Genomic DNA, 18253 nt, shown 5'->3' on the forward strand with positions numbered 1-18253 from the left:
GAAAACTAAAAACTATAATTGGGTACAGAACATACTGATATAAGAAAGGGCAGTGTAATGCCACTTAAATCGTAGTGTCATAAACAATTTCAGAGGGAGAAATTTTGAACTTGAGTGCCCTATGAGGAATCCATGGAAGAACAGAGCCTAGGATTTGAAAAATAGATGGGCTTTAGACTAATCAGAAGAGGAGATTAAGAAGAGAGTAGACATGTATGAAGTTGGAAGGAAGACCCAGAGGAGAGTAAACCACAAGGTACAACCACAGGACTGTGTCCGTGTCAAAGCAGAACTGGAGTAGAACAGCAAGGTCCAAGAAAGCCTGGAATAAATGGCCAATGCATATGAAAGTTGGCATTTAAGCATTAGAAAAACAGGCACATTTGCAGGGAAATTAATGGAACTAGAGATCATTGTGTTAAGAAAATCAAGACAGACTCGGGGCTAGGAATTGAACTTTTTTGGTAGAGTTCTTGTCTAGTAGATCCAAAACCCCATCACCCATAAAACTGAGCATGTTGGTCCACACCAGTAATCCCAACATTCAGTAAGTGGGGAAAGAAGGACAGAAGATCAAGATCAGGGTCAGTTCTATAGTGAGTTTGAGGGCAGCCTAGGCTACAGGAGACCCTTTCTCAACAATAGCAAAGCAAAATGAATCGCTAAGACTCTGGGTTTTGAAAAAACAAAAGTTTATGATAATATCATAAAAATACCAATAGCACAAATCTTTCTAAATTATGACACATATCTGCCTATACAGTTCAACCATTTTTTTTATTTCAAGTTTCATAGAATGGATCACTATCCTGTTTCTCCACTTTGCAGCTTTGAGCTACAAGTTGGTCTTATTCGTTGATTTGTTCAGCACATACTTTGGGAGCTCTTCTACATCTGCAGCTGTGGTATGTTCTGCATTTGATGTCATCAAAGCTCCCACCACCGAGGAACTCTCATGGGGCCTTTGGTACTTGGAAAGAAAGAAAGGAGAGACAAGATGACAATTGTTTAGGTTATATGTTCTATGGCCTTCTTTAAAATAAACTATGCATTTCATTGCTGAGGTACCTTGGAAACTGCTCTAACAGTGAATGGTGGAGTTAGGAAGATATATTTAATGACAGATACCTTGAGACCACTATCATTTTTCTTTGCAGTAGGTCTTGTACATTCCCCATGGAAATAATAAATAAAACTGCCAAGGTACAATTCTTCTTTCGTCCATTCTCACCTGACCCTGGGGTGCAGATGGTGATTTTTGTGACCTTCTTGGTGATGTACCTGACCAGCCTCAGTGGAAATGCCACAATTGCTGTGATTGTCCATATTAACCACTCACTCCACACCCCCATGTACTTTTTTCTAGCTAATTTGGCAGTTCTGGAAATCTTCTATACATCATCCATTGCACCACTGGCCTTGGCAAACCTTCTTTCTATGGGGAAAACTCCTGTTTCCATCACTGGTTGTGGTACCCAGATGTTTTTCTTTGTTTTCTTGGGTGGAGCTGACTGTGTCCTGCTTGCAGTCATGGCTTACGACCGGTTTGTTGCGATCTGCTACCCTCTGAGATACACACTCATCATGAGTTGGTCCTTGTGTGTAGAGATGATGGTGGGGTCCCTGGTGCTGGGATTCCTGCTGTCACTGCCCCTAACTATTTTAATCTTCCATCTGCCATTCTGCCACAACAATGAAATCTATCACTTCTACTGTGACATGCCTGCAGTCATACGCCTGGCTTGTGGAGACACGCATGTTCATAGGACTGCCCTGTATATCATCAGCTTCATTGTCCTAAGCATCCCCCTAACTCTGATCTCTATCTCCTATGTCTTCATCATCACAGCGATTTTACGGATCCGGTCTGCTGAAGGGCGCCATCGAGCCTTCTCTACCTGCTCCTCTCACATCGTAGTGGTCCTCCTACAGTATGGCTGCACCAGTTTTATATATTTATCCCCCAGTTCCAGCTACTCTCCTGAGATGGGCAGAATGGTGTCTGTGGTCTACACTTTTATCACCCCCATTTTAAACCCTTTGATCTATAGTATGAGGAACAAGGAACTAAAAGATGCTCTGAGGAAGGCATTGAGAAAGTTCTAGGTAAGATGATCTTGTGATTTATTTAATCAAGGCACTTCTGAAATTGAAATGGAATGCTAATTCTATTTATGAAGGTTCCAAGCCTACTGGTGCAATCCTGTAATGCTGTACTCAGGAGGCAGAAGCAGAAAGACTGCAAGTTGGAAGTCAGATTAGGTTCTATAAGGAAATCCGGTCTCAAGACAAACCAACTAATGATAAGAATAAAATAATGGTGGGATGGGGGATGGAGAGATGGCTCCACAGTTCAGAGAACTGGCTGCTCTTCCAGAGGATCCAGGTTCAATTCTCTCACCAACATGTCAGCTCACAATTTCTATAACTCCAGTTCCAGAGGTTCTGACACCCTCACACAGACATACATGCAGACAAAACACCAATGCACATGAAGTAAAATTTCAAATTAAAAGATTTTAGAAAAATAATTTTGGGATGACATGCAAAAATCAAGAATATCCTCAGCACATAGAGACATGTGGTCTAATATGCTAGATCTGATTTGATTTCCAGAGATAATTTATGTTCTGTCTTTCTGAAAATAAAGCTATATCATAAGGCTATATTATGCCCTAAGCATGAATAGAGAGAGACAAAGCCATACTAGTTGGTCAGCTATTATATACCAGGCACTTTGTATGGTTAATCCATATACCCAATGAGAAAATTCAGGGAAGTTCAGGGAAAAGGTGTAAGTGGCTTAAAAATTATATATCCAGGATAAGAACACAAATAATGATAAATCTAAAGGCTAAAAACTCTTTCTATATGATGGTCTTGTGATTCTGGGCTTTCTTTGCCAATAGGACACATACATAACTGCAGACAAGTCTCCCCATCTCTGTGAGCTTTAGTTTCTTTATTGTACAAGCAGGTTCTGGATGGAAAAAAATAAGAAAAATGTTCAAAGCTTTATAGCTAGCAACATGTAGAATTTTTAAAATTTCATTGTTGTTGTTAACCAAAATGAAAACTCATGACAGTGCTCAGAACGTTTAGAGAGATTTTCAATAATGAAAAAGAATGGAAATAAAGAGAAGGGGTATTTAATAAATGAAAAGAATGGACATGATGACAGAGAGTACCACTGCGTCTTGTACTTTTGAGAGCATCTTGGAGCTAGAAGGTGGCTTAGTGGATAAGAACACCTGCTGTTCTTCAGAGAGCCTGAGTTTGGTTCCCAGCACCTAAATGGTTGTTCATAACCATCCTTCACTCCAGTGCTAAGAGATCTGACACCCTCTTCTGACCTCCACAAGTACAGAACACAAGTGGTACACATACATGCATGTGGGGGAAACACTCATATACATAAATCTAAAAAGAATCTCTCCTTTATCATTTTGGATAGTCATCGGGATCGGCTCTGGCTTTCAGCAGGAGTGATCACTACCTTTAAGAAGTGCCATTCCTCACAGGACAATTCAAAGTTGTTAAACTTCATCTCAGGCTAAAGTTATCTACACTCACACCCTTCTACTGGTCCTTTCCCTTTTTCTCCTTTCTAGAGGTCTCCTCTATCTGACAGGTCTTCAAACATATTGGGGCAGATTTTGTATTTTATTTTACACTGTACATAACTCAGCGTCTGGAAGTGTAACTAAGTTGGAAGAATCCCTGCCTGACAAGCATGAAGCCTGATCCCCAGCACTGTATAAAACCACATGCTATCCCTACAATCCTAGTGGAGTGAGGACAATCAGAAGATCAGCCTCTGTTACATAGAGAGTCCAAACCAGCCTGGGTCAAACCTTGTCTCAACACCCCACAGAAAACAATAAAGAACATTAATTCAAAAAGGAGGGAATAGGAAGTATAAGAAAGTACCATGGGGACTGGGGAGATGGCTCAGTGGTTAAGAGCACTGCCGCTCTTCCAGAGATCCTGAGTTCAATTCCCAGCAACTACATGGTGGCTTACAACCATCTGTAATGGGATCTGACGCCCTCTTCTGGTGTGTCTGAAGACAGGAACAGTGTGCTCCTATACATTAGATAGATAGATAGATAGATAGATAGATAGATAGATAGATAGTTCCATGATCAAATATATATACTTACATGAAAATGTCATTATGACACACCGAGTCCTATCTACAGTGAATATTAACTTTTTTAAAAAGCAACTTGGAGCTCAGGAGATAGCTCAGGTGGTAAAATGCATTAGGAGCCAAATTTTACTTCTAGCACTGTATTAGTCAGGGTTCTCTAGTCAAAGAACTTATGGAATGATTATATATATGGAATTTATTGGGATGACTTAGAGGCTGCAGTCCAACTAATCCAACAATGGCCAGCTGTGAATGTCAAGTCCAAGAATCTAGAGGTTGCTCAGTCCCACCAGGCTGGGTGTTTCAGCTGGTCTTCTGTATAAGCTGGAATCCCAAAGAAGTAGGCTCCAATAGAAATTCTGGCAAAGTGAGTGCAAGCAGGTAAAGATCGAACAGCCCCTCCTTTTTTCCATTGTCCTTACATAGTCCTTCAGCAGAAGGCATAGCCCAGATCAAAGGTATACCTCAAGGTCTGGATCGAAATTCTGTGTCTTCCTGCCTCAAGGTCTGGATCAAAATCCTGTTTCTTCCAGCCTTAAGATCCAGAGCAAAGGCATATTGTCTTCCTGCCTCAAGATCTGGATCAAAGGTGTGACTGCCATTTCTGGATAGTAGCCTATCTCAGAGATAATCAAGTTGATAACTGAAAATAGCCATCATAAGCACTGATGTGAAAAACCTGGCATAGTGCTATGCCTTTTTGATCCCAACCCCTAGGGCTCTCTGGCAAACCAACCTAGCCTATTGGTGAGTCCCGGGTCCCAATAAGAGACTTTATCTCCAAAATCAAGTTAGAAGACTCCTGAAGAATGACACTTGACCTCTGGCAGCTCCATACATACACACGCACATACATCTGCACACCACACAAAAGTAAAAAAAAAAAAAAAGATAAATCTTTAAAATGAATATAAGACTTAAACATAAGATCCAAAATTATAAAATACTTACAAGAAACATAAAAAGAAATATTCCTGACCTTGGTTTGGGCAAAAGATTCAAGAGATGGAACTAAACACATGAGCCACAATGCAAAAATAGGTAAAGGAGGCAGCATTGGGGTAAAAGCTTGCACAGCAAAGGAAACAACAGAGTAGAAACAAAGCCACAGAATCAGATACTATATTTGAAAATTATACATCAGAATCGGTGAATATCTGTGAACTAAGAACCTGAATAACCATTTCTCTCAGAAGATATACAAATAGCCAACAGGTGTCTAAGAAGCTGCTTGGCGTCATAAATCAAGAATTTGTAAACCTATACCTCAATATAGGAACTCAACCATGTTGATTGAGATGGCTACTATCAAAAACAAAAAAAAGGGCTGGAGAGATGACTTGGCAGTTTAAAACACTGGCTGCTCTTTCAGAGGATCAGAGTTTAGTTCCTAGCACCCACGGGATGGTTCACACCCATCTGTAACTCCAGTTCCAGGGGATCCAACACTGTTCTGCCTTGGGCACAGCATGCACATGGCACACATATATGCACACATGCAGACAAAATAGCAAGTATATAAAATAAATACATTTGTATTAAGAAATTAAAGACAAACCCTTATAAATTGTTGGGAAAGCAAAATGATGCAGCCACTATTGAGACACAATATAAAGTTTACTCAAAAAAATTAACAATAAAACTGTCATATGATATAGATACCTCTCTTATTAGTATCTACTAGAAATATCTGGGATCGTGTTCTGGAAGAGATGCAGGCATAATGTTTTTGTGCATTGTGTAAAGATGATCTTTGTATTATTCAAATGCTGACTTCTCTGCCCTCACATCTTGTGAGGCATTGCAATGCTTTCTCTAAATATCTCGTTCCAAGTTCATCTACACATTGCTCCCTGCTTATTCTCTGACTTGTCAATAAGAGCTGATCAGCCAATGGCTGGGCAGAAGAGAGGCTAAGGCTGGGGTTCTGCCAGCCAGGGAAAGGGGAGTGGGTGGGACTGGGGGTCCAGAGAAACATCATGCAAAAACACCTGAATCCCAGGGGGCCAGACCAATACTAAAATGCAAGTATCTTGGAGAATCTGGCTGGTAGGTAGTCAGATTAGTTTAAAAGACTAGAATAGATTAACTGCCCAGTTATTGAGCCATAAATCTTATCAAATAAATCTTGTAGTCTCTGTCTAATACACTTGGGAGCTAGCCACCAGGGATAAGGAAAAACTGCCTCTTTTAAAAGTCTGGATTTACATAGAAACACTAATACTCCTGGTCTCCTTGAAGGCACTACTGACAGTAGCTAAGATGTGAAAACAACCTAAATGTCCATCAAAATGACTGCATACAGAAAGTGTGGTAAACACTTGTAAAGAAATGTTGTTCATCCTTTAAAAGGAGAAAACCAGGCTGGAGAGATGTCTCAGCAGTTAAGAGCACTGACTGTTCTTCCACAGGTCCTGAGCTCAATTCCCAGCAACCACATGGTGGCTCACAACCATCTGTAATGGGCATCCCCAATGCCTTCCAGTAGTGTGTCTAAAGACAGGGACAGTGTACAAACATAACAAAATAAATTTTTTAAAAAAGGAAGAAATGCCAGGCAGTGGTGGCACATGCCTATAATCCTAGCACTTGGGAGGCAGAGGCAGGCGGATTTCTGAGTTCGAGGCCAGCCTGGTCTACAGAGTGAGTTCCAGGACAGCCAGGACAACACACAGAGAAACCCTGTCTCAAAAAGAGAGAGAGAGAGAGGGAGGGAGGGAGGGAGGGAGGGAGGGAGGAAGGAAGGAAGGAAGGAAGGAAGGAAGGAAGGAAGGAAGGAAGAAAGAAAGAAAGAAAGAAAGAAAGAAAGAAAGAAAGAAAGAAAGGAAGAAAGGAGAAACTCCTTGAGTGTACACCCATATGAATCAATTCTTAGAGTAATATGTTAGATAAAATAAGCCAGTCATAGAAGAACAAGAGCTCCATGGTTCTGTTTATATGAGATTCCAAACAGTCAAACTCATAAAAGATTAGAAGCATGGATGCCAAGCCAGAGTGGAGAAGGAAGTTAAGAATAGCTAATTAGGGGCTGAAGGGGTTTGCAGCCCCATAGGAAGAACAATATGAACCAACCAGGCCCCCCAGAGCTTCCAGGGACTAAGCCACCAACCAAACAGTACACATGGAGGGACCCATGGCTCCAGCTGCATATGTAGCAGAGGATGTCCTTGTAGGTCATCAATGAGAGGAGAGGCCCTTGGTCCTGTGAGGGCTCGATGCCTCAGTGTAGGGGAGTGCCAGGTCCAGGAAGTGGGAGTGTGTGTGTTGGTGAGCAGGGGGAGTAGGGAGGGGATAGGGGGATTTCGGAGGGGAAACCAGGAAAGGGGATAGCATTTGAAATGTAAATAAAATATCTAATAAAAAAAGAATAGCTAATTAACAGGTGTGGTGGTTTAAATAAGTAATGCCCCCCAAAGGCTCATGTATTTGAACCCCTAAGTCCCAGTTGGTGGTGGTATTTGGGGAGGTGGTACAGCTTTAATGGAGGAAGTGCATCACTGGGTCTTGTGAGTTCATAGCCTCGCCCCACTTCCAGCTGGCATACTCTGTTCCATGTTTCAGTTGAAGATGTGATCTCTCAGCTTCCTACAACTTTCTGCCATGCTTCCCCACCTTGATGGACTCTCTGAGACCGTAAGCCAAATAAATCTGTCCTTCTCTAAGTTGTTCTTGGTCATGGTGTCTTATCACAGCAGACAAAAAGTAATCAATATGACAGGAATAAGGTTTCAGTGGTACAAGTAAATTCAAGAAATCTCAACAAAGTTCATCCTATAGTTGCAGTGTGCACCTACAAATCTGTTGACTGGATAAATCTTAATAATTCTTGACAAAGTAAAATAAATTTTATATTAGAAATAATTAGACATAAAATGTGTTAAAAGACCAAAGCATTATGTCTGTATTCAAAATAATGTCTTTTGAGCAGTGACTTCAATATTTGAGAACTGGTATCCTTTATTTCCATGAATGCTTTCCTTGTCTTCAGTTATTAAATGAGTTCTTTTTAAAGTTAACTTAAAAGAAATTCAACTCTATTCTTGAGTTTCACAATTATGCTAAAAGCTACAAACTTTAATGTAAGCATTAGTACATTATACTTGTATATATGTCCCTAAAGAACATTGCTTCATATAATAAGACTCAAGGTAACAAATTAGATATGTGGATAATTATTGTGCTTTCACATTGGTCTCATGACAAATCTCTTAGCCCAGTGTAAACATTCAAAATTACTGCTTCCTTTCTGGTTTGGTGTTCATGTTTTAAAAGTATTTTCTTTTGTCTGAAAGTTTACTCTGTTTCAACTATTCATATGAAAACACGAAGGACTCTGAATAAGTAGTGCAATAATAATCAGAAAGAACAATTCTGTAGGAGGTTTAACAATGTCTGACCTCAAGACTTAATTATACTACAGAGCCAGGCATGAGGTGCTTGCTTTTACTCCCAGCACTCAGGAAGCAGAGACATGTGGATTTCTGTGAGTTCAAGGTATACTTCATACAGTGTAACAATATATAGACTACATGAAGAACTGAGAAGAAAATTAAATATAAAAAAAAACCCACAAACAAACCATCTAAGGTCTGGAGAGATGGCTCAGCAGTTAAGAGCACTTGCAGCCTTGCAGTTTGGTTCCATGTGGTGGCTCACAACCATCTGTAGCTGCCTTGCAGGGGAATCTACCCTAGCCTTCTGGATTCTTTAGGCACTGCATGCATGTCACTTCAGAGTCCACAGCTCACCCTTCATCCTGTACTTCCTAAATACTGAATTAATAGGCATATGATGACCATACACTTGCCTTTTTAATTCTTATTTTTAAGAATCTGCTCCTTATTAAAGATTACCTCCATCCCATAGCTTGTGGCTCTACATTCTGCTCTCAAAGTCACCATCATAACTTTTCTTTCTTTATTGTCACAGTTTTCTTTCTAATCCTTCTGCCTCCCTCTGTTATGCAGCCTCCTGGATAATATTGGGTGTACTGAGAAGCTTAGAATAAAGTTCAGATCCCAGGAGCTTTAATCTTCAAAATCTCTCCTACAATGTCAGTAGCATACTATGTAGAGGCACAGCATGTGCCATTGGTGTCTTCCAGCTGAGTCTGGTATTTATCTAGCATTGTGTTTCTTCCCTATTGAGTTAGGTTACCCATTATATAACTTTGATGTTTGACTTGGGGACAGGTACAGTTATCTGATGTGTAGCATACCATCTGGATTCAGTGGATGGAACAGCACTTATGTTTTATTTTACTAATGAATCTAGAACTTGACCATGATGTCATGAGAACTGCTCATCTCCACATCATGGGCCATCAGCTGGTGCTGCCTGGAGGCTAAGAGGCAGTCATTTGTTAGTATTTGGAAGTGGGTGCAGTCTGTCAGCTGAGAGACCTGAGGTTCTCAACCAAGGTACTCAGCTATGGGTGTTTCTTATGGTCCCCAAATTTCTTCACAAAGTGATGACTGGATTCCAAGGGCAAGTCCCCAAAGAGCAAGTGAGAAGACTACAACATTTATCATCTAGATCTGTAAGAGAAAGACAGTGTTCTTGTGGTCAGGAGGTCGAGGAAAGCCTGTGGTGTTGGAGGCATCAGTGGAAATGTAAAAGAGTTTAAGAGCTGTCATATTATCCAGAAAGGAATACATAGAGGGATGTGAAACAGCCATTTAGCCCTGACCTTGAGTGACTGGTATTACAGTAGTAGCAGGCAACCCATGAAAATGAACATCTGCAACTTCAGATGATGGAAATAGAGCTAGTCTCTCTAGTCTGGCCTTCATTCCCCACAAATACAATACTGTAGATATTTTAAGAAACAAAGTTGGTGCTGTCAGCTGGGGTCTCCAGCTGCTAAGAGGTAAGATAATTGTTTTTAGCATGTGTGGTTTCAGCAGTTCCGAAGATGACTCGGGTTAAGAACATGGTGCTCTTCCAGAGTACCCAGATATCAGACTCAACATTCACAAGCTAGGTCACAATTGCCTGTAATGGCTTCTGGTGGTCACAGTCATTTAGGTCATTGTATGTAGTACTGTCATGTCTTCTAATGGTCACAGTCATTTAGTACATTGTATCTAGTGCTGCGTTTTAGTACACTGGAGCTTAATTATATTTACAATTTGTAAAGTTTATAAACATCCTCTGTGATTCTAACAAATTGTCAAGAAAAAGTGCAGTACTCTGGTAAAAAGCAATATAAACACTAGACTTTGAGGAGTTCATAGACATCACGATTGGATGGATGATCACATTCCTTTTATGGTAGAGAAAATATATCTTATTTACCTCTTTAAGAGTATATTTAGGAACCGTGTATCGTGTGCATACTTTTAAGCCCATCACCCTACAAACAGGCAGGTGGATCTCTGTGACTTCCAGGACAGTCAGCGCTACATAGTAAAACCATGCCTCAACAAACAAACAAATCCCAAATATATCTAGGGGCTCAGCAGTTACAATACGAACATTTATTGCTCTTGTAGAGGACTTACATTTGGTTCCTAGCACAAACATTGGGTGGTTTATAACTACCTGTAATTCCAGCTCTAAGGGATCCAACACCTCGTGCTGTCATGCACCTATGTTCACATGCACATAGTCACAGATACAAAAGTAAACCCTAAAATGATACTCTGTGTGTGTGTGTGTGTGTGTGTGTGTGTGTGTGTGTGTGTTGGGAGCAAAGCATGAAGATCCTTGTGCCCACATATCTCCAGAGAAACCGGGAATGTAAGAACACCATGGTAAAGATGAAAAACCCATTCTTCCATCCAGAAAGCTGAGAATTAGAAATGATTAATAGCCTGCCAATCTGTGTTATGTGTTGGGCCCGCCATATCAAGTTCCTATAACCAGGACCAGAGGTGGGCAGTAATCTAAATGACCCTTATAGCTACAGATTCCCCCAAGCTTACACAACCAAGACCAAAGGTGACTAATAGCCAGACGACCTCTACACTATCTGTATGACCCAGAACAGGCCAGACCCTTAGCTCTTAAGTTAATACAGATAATGCATCATCTTGGAACCCATCTTCTTGGAAGAAATGACATGTGGCATGAATTGAGTCTCAATGTAATTATGCTTCTCTGTGCACCAGGGATTGTATTGCATCAGGACACTCATTTCCAAACTATATTGGGCTTAAATACATTGGGAATAAACTGCCTGTTGTTATACCCTCTGAAGTCTGATCCAGGTTGATGAAGTCAATCTGCACCAGGTTTTCGTATCTTTTCTTCCATATCTCTTTGCTTCCCTGTATAACACCTGCAGGAAACTCCTCATGTATGTATGTGTGTAGGGGGCAGGTAGGTATCATCATTCATGTAGACGTCAGGACAACTTGCAGAAGTTTGTTCTCTACTTCTGTCGTGGGAGTTCCAGGGCTGTAACACATGTTGTCAGGATAGGTAATATGCACCTTTATCTGCTGAGATGTCTTACCAACCCCTTGCATGTCTTTTAAAAACAAAGTTTATCCTTAGGATAATTTGTTTTGTATGTATCTTAATTTCTCATAGGTATATAATATTTTGTAGTGAAAAAATGTATCTTGTTCTCTTCTTTATGGCTAGTATGATGATGAAGAAATGTTTTTTAAATAAGTGAATAAACTCTTTTAATAACCAGGGACAGCTTTATTTTAGAGAATGGTACTTAATAGTTCTTTTCCTTAAGAGTTCTTTTTTAAAAATATTTATTTTATAGGTGTAGTGCAGCTTAATTCGTCTGTTTAGAAAACATCAGTTGATGTTTAGTCATTAATACAAACTGATACAAACTTTGGGCTGTTGAAATAGTTTAGCAGTCAAGTGCTTGCCTAACATGCTCAATACTTACCACATACACATATAAATGAAAGAAGTAATTTTAACTTTAATTAAACATTTTTATTTTTATTTTATGTGTATGGTTGTTTTGACTGCACATATATGGGCCTCTCCTTCTACCCTTCACTGCTCCTCAATAAAGCCATTATATTTGGAGTCAAGTCAATCACACTAAGTCCATCGGTGGACTCCACAGTTGGGCAGGTAAATTGTTTCACTTCTCAGGCATTTCTTCCTTCCCTGCTCTACAGTAATAAGAAGACCATTTCACCATTTCCCCACAGTGATAGTTTTACAGAAGCAAAGATATCTGTTAAAACCCCACAGCCAATTAGCCTATTCCCATCTCAACAGCAGGACACTAGGCTCTCCCTGGCGTCCTAGAGGAAAAGGTCAACAGCCCTAAAGGGATGCCTGGCTTCACAGTAAGTTTCTTTAGTCATCATAGGGAACCTGTGTAAATTATTACCCAGGTCTACGCACTCTGACCAGGATAACGTAATTCATTTGGGGGAAAACAAAAATGCAAAATGCCACCAAGTTAGGGCTGACTGCAACATCTTCACACACGGCTGTATACCACTTACATGCCTAGTGTCCTCAAAGATCAGAAGGCATCCCACCCTTTGGAACTAAAGTTACAGTTGTGAGCCACCACGTGGATGCCAAGATTTGAACCCAAGTCCCTGGAAGAGCTGCCAGTGTATTTAAGTGCTGAGCCATCTCTCCAATATCTAATATTGTTTTCGAGACAGGGACTTACTATGTAGCTTTGGCTGGCCTGGGACTCATTATGTAGAGCTGGTCTCAAACTCACAAAGATCCACCTGCCTCAGCCTCCTGAGTAGTAAAATTAAAGGTTAAGTGTCACCATATCCACCTGTTTTGCAAGTTTTTAAAAATGAATAGTAAATGTATAAAGTGAGAATACCTTTTAAAACTGGAGAAAACATAAATCCAAAGAAGGTTGACATTGTTGTGAGGTATCCACCAGAAAGGGCTACTTGAATATGGTTGGTTAAGTCAATAGAAAGACTTTATTAGCTGGCCTTCGATGGATGTTCAGCAACTCAGTATAGTCCTAAGCCTTTCTCAAGGTGAGCTTTTAAGCACAAAAAAAAAACTGACACCTTGGGTTGACAAGTCAACTGGCCAGAAGCAGAACTACAGGAGCCAAAAAGCAAGGTCATTATATTTATATATTTTGCCAGCCTATGAAACTTTGATGGACTTCAATGGATTAGGTCTTTGTTCTTGTTTTAGCAGCTACTGCTGCCTGGATACATGCTGGGTTTTATAGCACTAATGGCATTTCCTTTATGTCATTAGTTGTGCTAAGGTCTGGAAGCCTCTAACAGTATGGTGATATCTGATACCTTTCTCAGCTTTGATTTTTTATTTTTTTAAGACAGGGTCTCTCTCACGTAGGCCAGATGACTTTCTGTTGATACTTTCAATAAAGTATTCTTTGACTCTTGATGCTCCTACCTCTATCTTGGACTGAGTGCTGTAACTATCAATGTGCCACCACCATACCTGGCCCCTTCTCAGCTCTTATTGAGACAAGGTCTGTGTATCCCTGGATGGCCGGGAACTTGCTCTGTAGACCAGGTTGGCCTCTAACTCAGAGATTCACCTCTCTGCCTCCCACATGCTGGGATTAAATGCATGCGTCACCATGCTCAACAAAAATCTTATTTGAAACATTTTTTTCTATGTCTTTAATGTTTTGGTTTTTTCCAGACTGAGTTTCACTGTGTAGTTCTGGCTGTCCTGGAACTTGCTCTGTAGATCAGACTGGCTTCTAACAGTGATCTGCCTGCCTCTGCCTCCTGAGCAAAGGTTTTTTTCCATCACCATCCAGCTATGTCTTTAATTTCTGTCCCCCATTATATCTCTCCATGTACTTTCTTTCAATGTATAATTCACTTACATTTAGTAATGACAATTAAATTCCGGGTGTGAATGTCACTGGATCTCAAAGCCAGCTAAAATGCTGGGCCCTGCTGTGAGGGATTTTTGTGGTCAGATTATATGAAGTGCTGAAGACCCATCCATGGGTAGACTTCAAAAAAAGGAGATAAAGATGAAACTGCATTTTGCCAGGTGCTTTTACTCTTGTGGAAAAGTACATTCCTTTGTTGATATTAGAACCAGTTTCTTCATGCTTCCAACATAGGCTGAAGACCATCATCTCTCCAAGAATCCTCCAGGGTGACAGGGCCAGACTGGGACTGAGACACCTGCCCTTGTGGACTGAACAGCTACTAAAATCTTGGGCTTCCCAGTGAGTCAGCTATTGGTGTACTACAGGAATGAACTGTGTAAGCCAATCTATGAAGCCCTCTATTAACAAAAACTCTATTGAAGCAGTGGTTTTCAACCTTCTTAATGCTTCCACCTTTAAGACAGATCCTCATGTTGACGTGAACCCTAAGCACTAAATTTTCATTGCTATTCATAACTGTAATTTTGCTGTTGTTGTGGATCATAACATAAATCTCTGAGATGTGAAGGGATCCCCAAAGGGATCATCACCCCAGGTTGAGAACCACTGCTCCTGAGACTCCTAATACACAAAATTTCCTACTTTCTCGTAGGAAATTAGACTTTCTTGTAGAGAATTTCCTACTTTGTACTTTAGCTGTACCCTAAAACTGGTAGGTTTTGTTTTTAGGTTTTTGGGTTTTATTTTTAGATTTTGGGGGTTGGGAAGGCAGTTCATGTGGCCCAGCAATTAAAGATGACCTTAAATTCCTGGTTCTGCCCTCACCTCCCAAAGTACTGAGGTTATAGGCAAGAGCCACCACATGCTCAACTCGGATGCATCAGTATGTTTATCATGAAGTTTTAAATACGTTCTACTTTCCATTGTTTTCTTGATTACTTCACAGATTGGGTTTCTGAACATAATTTTTTTCTATTTGTTTACTATTTATTTCTAAATGACCAGAAAACAAGATTTGGCATCACCAAATTCACTCTTTAAATGTGTAGACTAAATTGGACATGGTGGCACACACCTTTAATCCCAGTCCTTGGGAGGCAAAGACAGGCAGATCTCTGTGAGTCTAAAGTCTACATGGTGAGTTTCAGGATAGAAAGGGCTATGGTATATAGAGAGAGACTGTATCAAGAAACTAAAAATAAAAAAATAAGTAAGATCTGACTAAATATTTTCATGCTTCAAGGGCAAAAATGTCTCCTTTATAACCTCGCAGACCTTTTATAGCACGTGATGGCGACTCGTGTCATCCTGAGTGGATAAAGCAACTACTAAGATGAGTAGTCCACATACTTGAGGGTGTGTCTGAAGATTTTGTCAGAGAAAATTAGATCATGAGCACTGTAATCTAATGAAGAGAGTGTCGTGATTATAATGAGTGATTCAAACTATGAGGGTTTGGAATTGTGATGCCATTCCTGGGAAGTCCTGGAAGGTCAGAGGAAGTGGCAGCTGGTGTGTGCCCCTTGGAAGCTTAATCTTTTTTTTTTTAATTAGATATTTACTTTATTTACATTTCAAATGGTGTCCCCTTTCCTGATTTCCCTCGGAAAACTCCCTAGTCCCTCCCCACCTCCCCCTGGTCACCAACCCACCCTGCTTCCTGGCCCTGGAATTCCCCTATACTGGGGCTTAGAGCCTTCACAGGACCAAGGGCCTCTCCTCTCATTGATGAGCGGCTAGGCCATCCTCTGCTACATATGCAGCTAGAGCCACGAATCCCACCATGTGTGCTCTGTGGTTGGTGATTTAGTCCCTGGGAGCTCTGGGGATACTGGTTAGTTCATACTGTTGTTCATATTGTTGTTCCTCCTATGGAGCTGCAAACCCTTTCATCTCCTTAGGCTCTTTCTCTAGCACCTTCACTGGGGACCCTGTGGGAAACTGAATCTTAAACCTCTTCTATAGCTCAGGTTTTTTCTTCTTCTACAAGAAACAAATGGCCCTTGCCACACACTCCCACTCCAAAACTTGCTAGCACCAAGCACAAATTGCACCCTCAGAAACCTGAATCCAAATTAACATTTCCCCATTTAAACTGTCTACTCAGATATTTTGGTCACAGCACAAAACTAATAGTAGCAAGCCAACAAAAGACGTTTTGTAAATGAGGGGTGGCAGGCTTAAAAAAAGAAGTTATGTCCAGAGTTTGCTAGCTCTTGGTCTACATAGCCTCTCAGTACTTGGGTAATTGTGAAAACCTGTTACCTCACAAATGAAAGTTTGTTTCATAACTCTTGAAAATTACTTATTAGCTTACCTTGCCTTCTCTTCAAGAGTCAATTCTATTTGCTCTTAAGTGATCAGATTTGGGGATTCAGATATCTTAGCTGCCAACTTTGCAACAGTTTCCGGTGGGCAGCTTAAGGCTATCTACTTCTCTCTAACCTCCAGGTTCCTTATCTAGAGAGCAGAGAATGTAACTATTCGATTACTACTTAGTGAGGTAGATATAATTTTACCCATTTTACGAAAGAAAACCTGAAGGGTCAGATGTTTAGAAAGACATGCCCAGTTTCACGCAGCAGTGAAAAAACACGTTTCCCAATCCAGAACTTCTATTTTCAAATCCAATGCTTATAGTAAACTAGTTGATTAATCCAGTCACGCTAACAGTAACGTGTTAAGGAATTAAAGTTCACCATTCATTCCCAGGTGAGACAACCGCCTGAGTGACACTCGTGAGGCAGAGGCAGGCGGATCTCTGCGAGGACAGCCTAGTCTACAGAGTGAATAACAAGACAGCCAAGGCTACACAGAGAAACCCTGGCTCAAAAATAAAATAAAAAATAAGACACCCTCTCAAACGGTCTCGCTACAGGCAATAAAGCACCAAAGCAGCAGACTTCTAGAACCAGGGTGCTGAGGCGGAAGCTGAACAAACTCCGCTGGGCTTCATCCTCAGCGGAAATGGCTGTCCACAGCGCCCAAGCTCACCGACCTTGCTGCGGTGACCCCAGCCCCAAGGCTGCGCGGCCCGTTAGGGCTCTCCCGCTTTCCAACGGGGTGAAGGGCCTGGCATCTAAAAATATCACCTTAGATAATCCTTGTTAAATGTGCCTTCGTCTTTTTCCTAAAACCAAACGCTGTCAACACTTTGGCCTCTATCAATCACAGCCTTGGCCTCCCGACTGATTCAGCCAGCGACCTGTCCCTTTCCAAGAATACTGACTTGCCATACTAGTCCCCCCTCACAGACCAAGTCAAGGCACCCCGAGGAGGACACTGGACGTTAAATGAAATCACCCAAGAATAAATCCCCGATGTTCTCTGCTGAGACGCTTCGGGGGTCGCATCCTGTGACATTCACAAGGCTTTTCTCCGCCCAATCAGTGACGGGAACCTCGTGACTCAAAAGCACTGCGCAACTGTGCAGTTAGGAAAACGGAGGAGGAGCCGCAAGCCGGGGCTCTCTGGGTCATCCCTCTCCGACGGCCCGCGCGTGCGCAGTGTCTCGCCTAGGGATCTCTTTCCCGCCGCTCACACTAGGAAGCCAAACGCCAAATCTGTCCCCGCGCAGCTGCCGCCGCCGGGGCGCCCGCCCAGCCCGAGGCGCGCCTGCGCACGTCCCCACGCACGCTCCGGCGTACGGCGGCGGCCAGGGGTCGCGAGCCGGTGGGAGACCCGCGCGCGCGGAGCAGCCCGGGGAGTCGGCGCTTCTTTTCCCTCCCTCCCCCCACTCCCCTCCCCGCTCCCTTCCCCCCTCCCCAAGAATGTTCCGCTACGAGGTGAGTGGCTGCGACCGGAAGTGACCCCTCCCTCGCCCGCGCGCCCCTTTTTTTTTCCTCTGCTCGCCCGTCGCGCGGGTCTTGTGCGGCTGAGGAGGGGGCAGGGCGCGGGCGGCTGGGAACCCCGCTTCGGCCGCGAGGCTCGGGTGCGGCCCGCAGCGCACCGCGGAGGGGCGGGACTGGCGAGAGCCGGCCGCTGGTTTGCGGCGGGGAGAGCCCGTTAAGTGCGGTAACCTGACCCTTGGCTTGCGCCTCTGCTCGCGGAGCTGCCTTGGAGACCTGCATGGCTCCTACCCGGTGGTTTTTCCTGAGGCAGAATCCCCGGGGAATGCCCACGGAAGCGTTTCCCGCCCTGCCCCCGGAACCCCTTCACCCGGATTACACACAGCCCTGTGCACGCGGGCTGCCGTCAGGTGGAGGGGCAGGGACTGGTCCTCGGGCTGAGACTTCAGTCGGCTTGGAAAGAAGGCTGGGAGTGGGGAGGGGGGCGTGTCCCGCAGAAGTTCCTTCTAGGAGAAGGGA

At 42.4% G+C, this 18253-nt stretch overlaps 2 protein-coding genes and 1 long non-coding RNA gene across 4 annotated transcripts in view; 2 read left to right on the forward strand and 1 right to left on the reverse strand.

The window, feature by feature from the left end:
- Positions 1–675: 675 nt before the first annotated feature.
- On the reverse strand, positions 676–17561 carry Gm31092. The gene is made up of 2 exons (XR_386559.3): positions 17250–17561; positions 676–970 (listed from the first exon to the last, which is right to left on the reverse strand). It is a non-coding gene; the product is annotated as a predicted gene, 31092 (long non-coding RNA).
- Positions 1177–2106, forward strand: Olfr1420 (olfactory receptor 1420). Its single transcript, NM_146410.1, has one exon. The coding sequence runs from the start codon at positions 1177–1179 to the stop codon at positions 2104–2106; it is 930 nt and encodes a 309-aa protein (NP_666522.1).
- Patl1 (protein associated with topoisomerase II homolog 1 (yeast)) overlaps positions 17553–18253 on the forward strand; it is a 32698-nt gene continuing 31997 nt past the window's right edge. The window contains exon 1 of one of the 2 annotated variants that reach the window (NM_172635.3): positions 17553–17731. In NM_172635.3, coding sequence (NP_766223.2) covers positions 17717–17731 — 15 coding nt within the window. In that variant the 5' untranslated portion in view covers positions 17553–17716. The remainder of the gene's footprint in view (positions 17732–18253) is intronic. The other variant, XM_030250884.1, reaches the window with a different exon arrangement.

This window comes from Mus musculus, chromosome 19 (assembly GCF_000001635.26).
Source record: "Mus musculus strain C57BL/6J chromosome 19, GRCm38.p6 C57BL/6J".
NCBI lineage: Eukaryota > Metazoa > Chordata > Mammalia > Rodentia > Muridae > Mus > Mus musculus.